Below are 12827 nucleotides of genomic sequence, written 5' to 3' on the forward strand. Positions count from 1 at the left end.
AGTTTGAAATATCCTAAGAGCCTACCTGTATGTACTGTCAAAGAGAAGTATTGTTGGAATTAAGCTGATTTTTATAATGTTGGTGGCTTTTCTTCAGAAATTGGATACAAAGCAGCATGATAAACTTTTGACATGATGAATAAACCATCAGACGTTGAGGTGAGACTGTGAGTTGCAATTCTTCCGGATACCTTGGGATCCTTGCAATTGTATTATCGAGCTACTGAAATAATTCAGTAGGGAAGGAACCTCTGGAGATGCCTAATCCAGTCCTGCTCTAATAGCGCTGTACACGCTTTACTCCAAGAGCATTCTCTGAATGTGTTATCAGTAATGTGAGTGTTGTTCAGACATAATCACAATTGCTTTGGTTAGAAAAGACCTCTGAGTCCAACTGCTGACCATGGCCATTAAACTATGTCCCAGAGTGGCATGTCCATATGTTTCTTGAACACCGCCAGGAATGGTGACTCAACCACCTTATTGGACACTCTGTTCTGATGCATGACCACTCTTCTAAGAATTTTTTCCTAGTATCCTACCTAAACCTCCCTTGGCACAATTTCAGGCCGTTTCCTCTTGTCCTATTATTGACCCCTGCCTCACTTGAATATTCTTTCAGGGAATTGTAGAGATCAATGAGGTCTTCCTTCTCTTCTCCAGTTAGTCTACTGTCTGTATCCCACCTTTGTGAACTTGTTGGCAGGTTCTTGTATGAGGCGTCTTGTTGCATTAAGCTGACACAAGCCATTGATACAGTAAGAAGAGCATCTATTACCTTTATTTGGTGTAGCTATTTTTCATGTACAGCAGATGTAAAATCGAGGGATAATGAGTACCACATCTCATCGTTACTGTAAAATACTTTAAAAACACTTGGCACAAAATAGGAAATCAGGATTTACAAAGTGCAACGTAAGCAGCAATACAAGAAAATAATTGCCCATATGTGAGCACCTTTGACAGTTTTAGTTCTGTGAAACATCAAGTTTTGGTTTAAAAAAAATTTACTCTCACGCTTCATTTGCTGACTACTGAAAAAAAGAAAAGCATTTCTGATAGAAACTCTATGTGCAAAGCAGAATAATTCAAAATGTGTTTTTAAAATACTGATCTTTTGCTCTGTCCATGAAGACTAGCTCTAGGTGAAGTCCTGACCAATGGAATATTCTTCCTAATAATTCAGGCATGAAAAAAGGTCTTAGATTTTACCAACCTGTAGTTGGAAAAGGCTACTTTTAAGATGAGGTGTATGAATGATGTTCAGAGTCACTGAAAGGGTATGAAAACACAAAATAGATCCCTTGGTATATAGATATATAAGTAATTCTGAATATGCTTTTTGCCACATCATTGGAAATAATTATTTTTGGATCTATGTTAAAGATTAAAAGTAGTTGCTCTCACTTTGAGACATGTTTACCCTGCTGCAGGTGGTTTATAGATGTACAAAACCCCCAACAAACCCCAAACCTAATTATAAAAAGTCTTGAAGGGATTAACCATCTATTTACCTTGTCCCCTGACACAAACTAAAGAATCTTGCCCCATAACTTCTTCAGCAAACCTTTAACTTTGTGAGGAGTTTTCTTTGAGCGAATGCTTAGGCATTATTGCCAATTTGTCAGTGTTGTTAGTGTTACGCGTGTCCCTAGTAATTTAACTACAGGACTTCCTTCCCTCCCTTTTTTCCCAGTTCATGTCACAACTACGTCCAGTCATGAATGTGAATTTTATATTGCTTTCAGAACTGTAAGGGAGAGGATTAGGAATAGTAAGGAGATATCTTAGTGCTGGTGTAAGTCACCAACCTTTTCCTCCTCTCTATGAACAGAAAGAACACTTCTCGCAGCGCTGAATGTCCATATCTTGCCTGTAGCCAGCATGCCACATCTCCCAAGTATGTTGAAGGAGGGGAATGGACTTCTCTTTTTCATAAATTCTTCCAATTTCCTCCTTTTATGTTACCACTCCTTGTCTTTCATTCTTCATGCTTCCTTTGTCTCCCTTAATCCCATAAGCGTAGTATCCCTGTTGGTCAGTTTGTTTAAATCTGTAAGTAATAGCCTGTGTGAGCTGTGTCCCTCATAGGTAGAAAGGAATTGTGTCATCCCAAGACAGAGGAAACTGACTCTTCTGTCTCAGTGGTACAACATAGTACTGTGGAGGATGTTTGACAGTACTTGTGAAGCAACAAATGCTATTGCAGGAATTGATTTCTTCTGCTGTAGGTTTTCTTTTCTTTCTGTAGACTGACAATAAGGGCTGCCAAATAGCATCAGTTTATAATACATAGTTTGCAACTACCCAGAAGCAAACTCTTCTTTGCAGCACATTCAGTGGGAGTTTTGTTGCTTGTTTGGAGCTGGTGGGCCTGTGTACAGAGAGGCTTGTATCTTTTTTTTTTTTACTGTCTGAAGAAACTTGTTCATGTGCTGAAGGTATCTCTGATAAGTATGCCAAGTTGACAGCTGCTTTTTTTCACTGTTGACTTTCTTTGTGTTTGCACACACTCATTCTGCAAGTTGCACATTTGTGGTGGTGTACATCTGTGAAATTTACTTGAATTTCAGCGTACATGACGTGGAGCCATGGAACTTTATAGTCATTTGCAGATTTAGTGGTCAAAATTGGAAGCGTTTTGATTTTAATGTGGGAGAGTGATTCTTTATTATCTGCACTTTGACACAGGTGTGTCTTGTAGGACACAAGCTGACATGAGTTTTAAGTAGACTCATCTTTTTGAACTTCTTTTTTGAAGTACTGCAGAATTTCTTGTGGAGCTGTTGAAGGCATAGGTTTGTGTTGTGGGTTTGCAAAAACAGTCAGCAATGCTAATGTGCAGTACTGTCTCAGTGGTTAAGTTAAAACTTTTAGCTGTGAAATAAAAATACAAAAATTGAGTAACTGAATGCATCAACATCTCTCTCTGCTTCATCAAAGGGATCCTGATTCTGGCTATGGCACTGTGATCACCACCAGCTTCTGCTTTATTTGAGAATTAGGATTTGGCAGTTCTTAAAGAAAGACCTATGTGAAAGGAGTTCTTCCACAATTTATCAGTTGAGCCATTTAGACTGTTGGAATGCACTCTGTTAGGGGAAGAAGAATGAGTGAGACATTAATACCAGGGAAATAAATTAAATTTTATATTCTAAAACAGTAACTCTTGTTAATATTACAGGATTCCTGGGGTTGGGAGGGTGTTCCTTGTAGTAATAGAATCTTGTTAGCTTTAACTTCCTATAGTAGACCAGAGAGAAATTTATTTGTCAGAGCAATAATTACTACTTTGCACAAAAATTAACACAATAAACCTGAAGACTACTCCAATGTTTTAATTTTCTTTTGTACATTGTCTGAACGGAAACTTGAAGTCAATTTAAAATCTTTTAAAGAAGCCACGCTTTAAGAAAAGCAAAAAGAAAATTCTCATATGGGTGAGCTAAAACTACTTGTGCAAAGAGTTGGTTTGGTTTAGAAAAAAAACAAACCTTGCTAAGAGTTATGAATGGTTACCTACTTTATTTGAGTGTGTGCAGTTGAAAGGGGGGGGGGGGGGAATGCAAAGAAAACTACCCTTCTGTGCAAGTCAAAATTTACTCTTAAGCTTGACAAAATTTTTGCTCGCTGCTACAGCACTGTTTAAATGAACTGAAATCTAAATTCTATGGTTCATTTAAGATGGTGAAAGTTTAGACAGCTAATACAAACAATAACCATCTCAATGTTTGCATTTTTTCCCAATATCTGCATGTGAGAAAGGATAACCACACTGGTTAACTCATTGAAGAGAGGTTGTGCAGCTTCAAATTGTGCTGTTGAAGTGATGCTTGGGATAGCAAGGAGCTCTGCATTTCTTGACATTCTATGATTATAAAAGAGCAGATTATTCCATACTGTAACACTTTTTGACTAAACCAACTTTGAAAACAACACGGCACTTGCTTCAACTCCTCCTTCTTTCTTTGACCACGTTTCTATAAGTCTATTGAGACAACATTAGTATTGTTGTCGTGGAACAGGTCAAAACTGAGCTTATAGTACAAACTTATTTACATCTCATGTGCTTCTCTGCTGTGAGAGTCAAATTCTGGAACTGCACTAGAAAAGTATGAGCAGGACTCAGTCCCTGCAGACATGCAGCTATCTTTGGCTCCTAGGAATTTGGTTGTCTCTTCAGGTCCTGTAATTGGTGACCATTGACATGTTGACTACTTGGATAGTCTCAGTAATAACTACTGTTGAAATTCGTACTGCTTAAATGCATTTAATAGATCACAGAGATTTATTTACCTTTTCCCTCCACTTTGAAGGCAAGTTTTAGACACAGTCCTTATAATGTGTAGCTTCCCAGAACTACTGTCTTGTAGTGGTTTGTTGAGATGTCCAGCAGGAATTTTGACAGGTACTTTGGTTGCACAGGTAGGCTTTGGTTTGGGGATCCGAGTTGGAACTGAACGACGTAAGGCATCAGTAATCTTGAAATAAACAAAGAAAATAAGCATTAAAGAGAAGAAATGGATTGCATTTTTAGCTGATCAGTATCTTTCCTGCTTTGTAAAACTTAGTGCATTGCTTTTGATACTGTTTGTCTGAACATTTTTTTTTCTCCGTGGTACTGAGAGTGTAACTTTGTGTTTTACCGACTTGATTGGTGAATACTGAAGAATCTGAATGGATTGAAATCTTGAGTATAAAGAAGAAAGGCTTCCTGTCAGCCTTCTTACTAGGGCTTCTGTCCTAGGGGCTGACAGAGTGGTGCAGTGCAAAGGCTGTGAACTGTGTGACTTAAGAATGAGTAATGACAGAACTTTCACATGCAGCCCTGAGTAGTAGCTACTGCCAGAGCCACTTTCTTTGAAAGTGACCTCACTATACACAAAATCCATTTATTTGCAAAAAGCTAGCTAGACAGAAAAAAAAAGAAAAGAAAAAAGAGAAAAGCCAAAATGAGCACTGTAAAGGGCCAAAGGTCTGTGAACACAAGGAGATTACTTGATAGTTATCATACCTGCAACTAGGGTTGAACATACACTACCCATTAGAAAGGCATTTTTCATCACAAGCTTTTTAATACATCTCTTATAGCTGAGCAGCAGAGAAAAAGAAGTTCACAGAGGTTTTTTAAAGAATCACATGTAAATGGCATTCCAATGAGGGCCCTAGAAAACAGCATCAATACACTGGGGAATTAAATTAGTAAGAATGAACTAGATCAAAACCAGCTTAGATCTTCTTAGTAGCAATAAAATTCTGTGTGGAGTAAGTATTAAAATAAAATCAGTAAGAATTCAAAAGCCTGTAATTTGGCTGTAGATAATCATATCTGGTAGGAGTTCTGATAAAGACAAAACTGAGGCAACCAAGATCATTGCAAGTACTCTGTGTGGAGGAGTTTGGTGGAAGTTTGCACATCACTGACATGCTTGATAGATCCTGTGTAAGAAAAAAAAATCATCATGGTCTAATTAAAGTCTGAGAACAAAGAAAGAATAATAACAGTCTCCCAGAACAATGTGGTGTTTTTCCAGGTGTTCTGAAGGAGATGATTTTTAAAGTCACTCAATCCTTCTAGTAGCATGCAATCTGCCAGGGAAATTACTTGTGATACTTTGTGACACGTTGCACCTAAGTGTGATGGTGCTTTTGGAGTGAAGCTTCACAAAAGATTCACAAGTATAAGTGCTGACCTTATCAAACTATGGAAATGATAACAAGAGAGCCTATTCACCCACTTGGTTACTAATTTTGCAATGGGAAAACAATCCACGTTTCTCCTCGAGGATATTATTGAAGTATGTGTAAGTTATATATAGGTGTATGATATCAGATAGTCTAATAATCAACTGGGCAGTGCCTGTGGATGTTCCCAGGGACTGGAACTGTTCAAATGTCAGTAGTGTTCATAGAATCATAAAATGGCTTGAGTTGGAAGGGACTCTAGTTTCAGCCCTGCCATGGGTAGAGGCATCTCCTGCAGCAAAAGGCAGGAAAGATGAGTGGTTATGGAATGGCTTCTGCCTGAAGATTAACAATATACTAAACATTTGTCTGGAAAATAGGTTGTGGAGAGAAAGTAACAGAAGTCTAGCATTACAATGAATGAGGGAATTCTCTTTAATAAATGATTGAGAGGCTGGCTGTCTTTTGAAGGAGGGTTAATGGTAGTAAGAAGTATTTTCCATTGTTCATGTCAAGCTCATTGGACAGGCAGTTTCTTCAGCTGATAATATAGATTGGTTTGGGGAGAGTTTTGACTGATTCAAGAACTGCTAAACATAAATATATGATGTAGATCTCAGCTGAGGATAACTGGAAGTTGTATACTGCTAGAGGCTGGGTTTATTACTCCCTTTGCCTGGTGCTTCACCTTTACAGAATCATTGAGGCTGAAATAGACCTCAGAGATCATCAAGTCCGGCCTGTGACCTAACACCATCACATCCAACTAGACCATGTCACTAAGTGTGTGGAGGTGTTTAAAGTCAGGCTGAATGAGGCTCTAGCCAGCCTAATCTAGGGTAGGGTGTCCCTACCCATGGCAAGGGGGATTGTAACTAGATGATCCTTGTGGTCCCTTCCAACCCTGACTGATTTTATGATTCTAAGTGCACACATTCCGATGTCTAATTGTCTAATTTCTGTGAGGAGGTGCTTCCTAGCCTCCAACCTAAACCTTCCCTGGCACAGCTTCAAGCTATCTTGGCAAGCAACTTCTCGACTTGTCATAAGTTGCCTGTGGGAAAAGCCCAACTCCCACCTTACTATTGGTAGTTTTTAAGTGTGATAAGATCCCCCCTGAGTCTTCTCCAGGCTAAACAACCCCAGCTCACTCAGCCTTTCCTCACAGGACCTTCCTTTCAGCCCTCTCACCACTCTCATTGCTCTCCTCTGAACCCAGTCCAGCACCTCGATATCTTCCTTGCAGTGAGGGGGCCCAGCACTGCACACAGTGCTCGAGGTGAGGCCCCATCATTGCCATATACAGGAGCAGAATTACATCCCTAGTCCTGATGGCCACACTATTTCTGATACAAGCTGAGATGCCATTGGCCTTGTGTGCCACCTGGGCACACTGCTGGCTCATGCTCAGCCAGTTGTCAGCTAGCACTCCCAGATCCCTCTCAGCCACTCGCTCCCCAGTCTGTATCACTGCATGGGATTATTGTGGCCAAAGTGTAGGACTCTGCACTTGGCCTTGTTAAACTTCATGCTGTTTGCCTCAGCCCATTGACCCAGCCTGTCCAGGTCTCTCGGAAGTGTCTTCCTAACCTCTGGAGACTGACGTGCCCCCCCAACTTGGTGTCATCTGCAAATTTGAGAATGGTAGGCTCAGTCCTCTCATCCAAGTCATCAGTAAAGATGTTGAATAGAACTGGGCCAGGTGGGTCACCCAGTCATGGAATGAGATCAGATCAGATCTTCCTTTCCTAAGCCCATGTTGGCTGGGTCTGATGCCCTGATTTTCTTGTACGTGCTGCTTGATGACACTCAGGATGATCTCCTTTTTTTTCCTAAGCATTTACTGATGGTAAAAGCGATAGATACCATGAGATATCTAGATCCTGAATCTATACAACTCATATTTTTATTTTCAAAATCAGAAAACTTCAAAGTGTGGTTTTGAAAACGAGTAAGGAAAAGATGTTTTTCTTTACTCTGTGTTCCTTGAGGATTTTGCCACTAGGTGGCATCAAAGTTTTTCTTTTATGCTGCATCCCGGTATTTTCACCAAACCTGCACTAAGACTTGTCAATTAAACATGCATTTTCATGGTAGTCTGGAATTGATACTGTGATTATAAGTATGCAATGGAAAAAAAAACCACCAAGCACACATAATCAAATAAACAAACCCGATGACCAAGGAAGACAAACAACAAACTGAAAAGCATTTTTGAGCATTGGAGGAGGCTGAGGGGTATTCTTATTAATCATAGAATCAACCAGGTTGGAAGACACCTCCAAGATCATCCAGTCCAACCTAGCACCCAACCCTATCCAATCAACTAGACCATGGCACTAAGTGCCTCATCCAGTCTTTTCTTGAAGACCCCCAGGGATGGTGCCTCCACCACCTCCCTGGGCAGCCCATTCCAATGGGAAATCACTCCCTCTGTGAAGACCTTCTTCCTAATATCCAGCCTATACCTACCCTGGCACAACTTGAGACTGTGTCCCCTTGTTCTATTGCTGGTTGCAAGTATTTGAGGAGTAGATGGTTGCAAGTATTTAAGGAGTAGATGTCACCAAGATGGGGTCAGGCTCTTCTCACTGCTTCCCAGTGACAAGACAAGAGGTAATGGATATAAACTTGAACAAAGAAAGTTCCATCTAAACAAGAGAAGAAACTTCTTCACTGTGAGAGTGGCAGAGCACTGGTACTGCCCAGAGAGGTGGTGATGTCTCCATCTCTGGGGACTTTCAAGGCCTGCCTGGATATGTTCCTAAGTGATCTGCTTTATGTGATCCTCCTCTAGCAGGGTTTTGGACTTCGTGATCTTTTGGGTTCCTTTCCAACCACTACCATTCTGTGATTCTGTAATTTTGCTTCAGTTACAAAAGGCACCATGTTAAGAAAGATGTTGATGTTGGAGGGGACAATTGTGCTACTGCTGAACAGCCTCCCTGCATACTGAGTTGGAACAGTTTGCCTTCTGACTATGTTTTAGGCATGTTAGATGAGGCATAATATTGAGAGTAAAACATTTGGATGCGTTATTACATAATCAGCAGCATTGCTGATAAATTTAGCAGTTGAACTTATCTTAAAGGTATCTTTCAGCCACAAGAGTTTTATGATTCTATGATACAAAATATGCCTCTGTTTCTTAACTATGAAATTAATTAATTAGCCATCATTTGCAAAGCACATCAAGATGAATAGATCAAATAGTTAAAGTCTTGCATGCTAAACTGTGATTGTATCTCTAAGAAAGAATTGTGCTTGTGGTGTTGTGAGTTTTTTGGGGTTTTTTTAGAAGTATTCCAATTCAGAGTTTTCACAGTGGTTAGAGTATTCTGCTTGTAGCTCATTAGCAGCGTTAATACTTGAAGGAAGGTATTTATAGGCCCAGGTTTTTACAGATTTTGTGAACCTAATTGGTATTCAAGATCTAAGGTCTTATTATAGTCTGTGGAAAGTTAGGTGTGAAAATACCCTTCTCCTGTGGCCTATAGGTTTTGCCTATAGTTCCAGCAGATGAAAGCTGCCATTTATGTGACCTTTTGAGCTGTCAGAAGCAAAAAAAACAGTTGTGGTGACTCAAAGTGATGCTCTGTGTTGCAGTTTTAAATCACAGTACTGAATGCATCTAAATTACCAATTAGTGCTGAGACTTGTGTTATAACTGATGACTTTATCAAGGTTTGACCTAGTTAGAGTGTCAGCATTGCTCTCTTTTGTGTGTTTGCTGATAACCACAGTAACTGAGCAGATCCAACTACCAGCATAAGCTGAAAATTGAAGATAACAGCTGTGTCATAGGGCTTCCTATGCAAATAAACTATACTAGTATTAAATTTTTGTGGCAGGACAGCTGAACTTGCACTTCTGTGAATGTACCTAACCATATATGGGTAGAAGTTACTCCTGGGGAAGATTCTGATTTGACTCCAGAAGAAAACTTCTCCCCATGAGAACAGTTAGATGTTGGAGTCGTCTCCCAAGGGAAGTAGTGGATTTCCCTGCATTGGTCAGTTTTAAGATTCAGCTTGGCAGGGTGCTAGGCCATCTCACTGCAACTAAACTATTATCTAAAAAGGTTGGACCATATGATTCTTGGGGTCTGTTCAAACCTGGCATTCTGAGATTCTGTGTGTAGCTGTAGCTTACGTTGTAGGCATGGATTTAACAAACTGCTTATCTATTTCTCTTCCTTGTTCAGCACTTAAAAAGTGGTTTCTTTTTCATCATTCCCACTATAAACTCTATAGAGGAAAGACTGAATCAAATTTAAAGATAACTCAACTTTGTGAATTTAATTATATGTGTAGCTATAACAGGGATCAAACTTTTAGGTTTTAAAACATGGTACTTTACAATTAATCTCTGAGCCTCATATTTTGTCAAGAGAACATTTTTGATTAGTTGACTAGATCAGTGCTTAAGCTGCTGCAAGATGCACCTGTAAAGAGGGAATTGCATTTCAGGGGATTTGTCTAGAAAGCATTTTTAAGTAACTGTACATCAAGTTGGTGGAACACTAGAGTGGATTGCTCAGGGAGATAGTGGAGGTCCCATCCTTGACATTCAGGGTCAGGCTTGTAGAGCTGTGAGCTCCTTAATCTGGTTGGGAGGATGTCCCATTCACTTGTGTTCTGAATTTGCTGTCTCTGTTTATTGTTGTTATTTATCTATAGGATCATAGAATTGTTTTGATTGGAAAAGACCTTTAAGATTATTGAGTACAACCATTATCTAACTCTGCCAAGGCTGGTGCTAAACCATGTGTCTCAGCCCCACATCTGTGTCTCTTTGAAACATCTCCAGGGATGGTGTATGTTACAACCATCTTCCTGGACCCAGCCTGTTACACTGTTTAAGAACCCTTTCAGTGAAGAAGTTTCTTCTTGATATCCCATGTAAACCTCCCCTGTTGCCTTGTCCCTTGTTACTAGGGTAAAGGACTGATTGCCCACCTCACTGCAACCTCTTTTCAGGTAGCTGTGGAGAGCAGTAAGATCTGTCTTCTTGAGTTCCTATCTGTAGGCCACTTTTGATATTTATAAAGTGGAGAGAAGAGGAAATAAGATGAGTTTATCTTTGAAAAACCAAGTCCTTCATGTTCCAGAGAGCCCCTGTAAATCCTCGTCAGTGCTCTCAAAACATGCCTAGGAATGAAATGTTGCGCAGAAGCTACCTGAGTAGTTGTGTGGTTTGCCTTTACTGAATGTTTCTAAACAAAGTTAGATACTTATGTATCAAAAAATAAGTACTGCAACAACAAGGACAACCAACCCTAAAGACATGAAAGTAGCCACAGTTTTGAAATGAGAAGATGATGTGGTTTGTCTGTCTGCAAATATGACAGTATTGTGTTTGTTCAAGGTATTAGACTCGAAAAATATTAACTTTTTTGTCCATGGTGCCTGCAGTGCTAGAAATAAGCAGCTAAATCTTGTTTTCAAGGTAAGCAGTGATCTAAGAATTAAGAAAGTTGCAGTTTCATAAAGATCTTTTGACTTCCTCTGCTTTAGCTTTTGACGTAAACATCAATCACCTGTAATAGGAATTAGCAAGAGAAAGGATGCTAGAGTGGGAACTCACAGGTCGTGGCTGTATATGTTGTTTCATAGTGAATGACAACAGGTCCTTCAGAGACCAGGACAAACACTCCAGGGGTGATAATTGTGGAGTTTTCGAAACTGAATGTGAAAAAGACCTCCCTTAATTTTAGGAAGTCAGCTGTGAAAGCATGCTCTGAAATATCAGGGTACATATTCTGTATACAATTTGAGTTGTCAAGGGAGGTGATTCTCCTCCTTTACTCTGCTCTCATAAGATGCCACCTGGAATACTGTGTAGAGTTCTGGAGCCCCCAGCACAAGAAGGATATTGAACTGTTGGAGCAGGCCCAGAGGAGGGCCACAAAGATGACCAGAGGGCTGCAGCACCTCTCCTGTGAGGACAGGCTATGAGAGTTGGCGGTCTTCAGCCTGGAGAAGAGAAGGCTTCAAGGAGACCTTGTATTGGCCTTCTAGTATCTGAAGGGGACTACAGGAAGGCTGGGGAGGGACTATTTACAAGGTCTTGAAGTGACGAGATGAGTGGTAATGGGTTTAAACTGGAAAACGGGAGATGTAAACTAGATGTTAGGAAGAAGCTCTTTCCAGTGAGGGTGATGAAACACTGGAACAGGTTGCCCAGGGAGGTTGTGGATGCTCCCTCCCTGGAGGTGGTTCAAGGCTAGGTTGGATGAATCATAGAATCAGCCAGGTTGGAAGAGACCTCCAAGATCATCCAGTCCAACCTAGCACCCAGTCCTATCCAATCACCCAGACCATGGCACTAAGTGCCTCAGCCAGGCTTTTCTTCAACACCTCCAGGGACGGTGACTCCACCACCTCCCTGGGCAGCCCATTCCAATGCCAGTCACTCTCTCTGTGAAGAACTTCCTCCTGACATCCAGACTATACTTCTTCTGGCACAACTTGAGACTGTGTCCCCTTGTTCTGTTGCTGGTTGCTTGGCAGAAGAGATCAACCACCACCTGGCAACAACCTACTTTCAGGTAGTTGAGGCCTTGAGTGACCTGTTCTAGTGGGAGGTGTCCCTGCCTATGGCGAGGGGTTGGAACTAGATGATGTTTGAGGTGCCTTCAACCTCAATGGTTCTGTTTTTCCCACTATTTATATGGGCTGTCAGGTGTTTCGCCACAGTACAAGGGGGAGTGGAATAAGGCAGGGCTAAGGAGGGAAAATGTCTATTACTCTGCTGTTCAAGTAGTTATTTTTCCTTTGGTAGTAATATTGATTATTTATTGATTAATTTTTATTTAATTTTCCTGAAAGCATGGTGCATGCCTTGTTTCCTGTTTAAACTGTATGCATTTAAATAGGTAGGAACATGTAGTACTTCTGCTCTTACTTGCCTTTCTACAGTCATTGTAGAACTTCCAGGAGAAATAACTATATAGAGGTTCTTTTTCACTGCTTAAATTTTTAGTTTAAGGAACAGAAAGTATAATTTTCAACATTAATACAAGCAGCCAGGATGATGCTGAAGATCCCTTATGCAGAAGTCCGTGTATCTGTGTGAGCAGAAGCATGCCTCTTGCCAGACTTAAGTTTGTTTCTGGATGATTGAATGCAGTCAGAGCGTAA

At 40.4% G+C, this 12827-nt stretch overlaps 1 protein-coding gene across 5 annotated transcripts in view; it reads right to left on the bottom strand.

The window, feature by feature from the left end:
- Positions 1-763: 763 nt before the first annotated feature.
- FILIP1L (filamin A interacting protein 1 like) overlaps positions 764-12827 on the bottom strand; it is a 243585-nt gene continuing 231521 nt past the window's right edge. For 4 of the 5 annotated variants that reach the window (XM_064143194.1, XM_064143195.1, XM_064143196.1 and 1 more), the window contains 2 exons: positions 4297-4481; positions 764-3092 (listed from right to left, as the gene is read on the bottom strand). In XM_064143194.1, coding sequence (XP_063999264.1) covers positions 3002-3092; positions 4297-4481 — 276 coding nt within the window. In that variant the 3' untranslated portion in view covers positions 764-3001. The remainder of the gene's footprint in view (positions 3093-4296; positions 4482-12827) is intronic. The other variant, XM_064143197.1, reaches the window with a different exon arrangement.

This window comes from Pogoniulus pusillus, chromosome 5 (assembly GCF_015220805.1).
Source record: "Pogoniulus pusillus isolate bPogPus1 chromosome 5, bPogPus1.pri, whole genome shotgun sequence".
Classification (NCBI taxonomy): Eukaryota; Metazoa; Chordata; class Aves; order Piciformes; family Lybiidae; genus Pogoniulus; species Pogoniulus pusillus.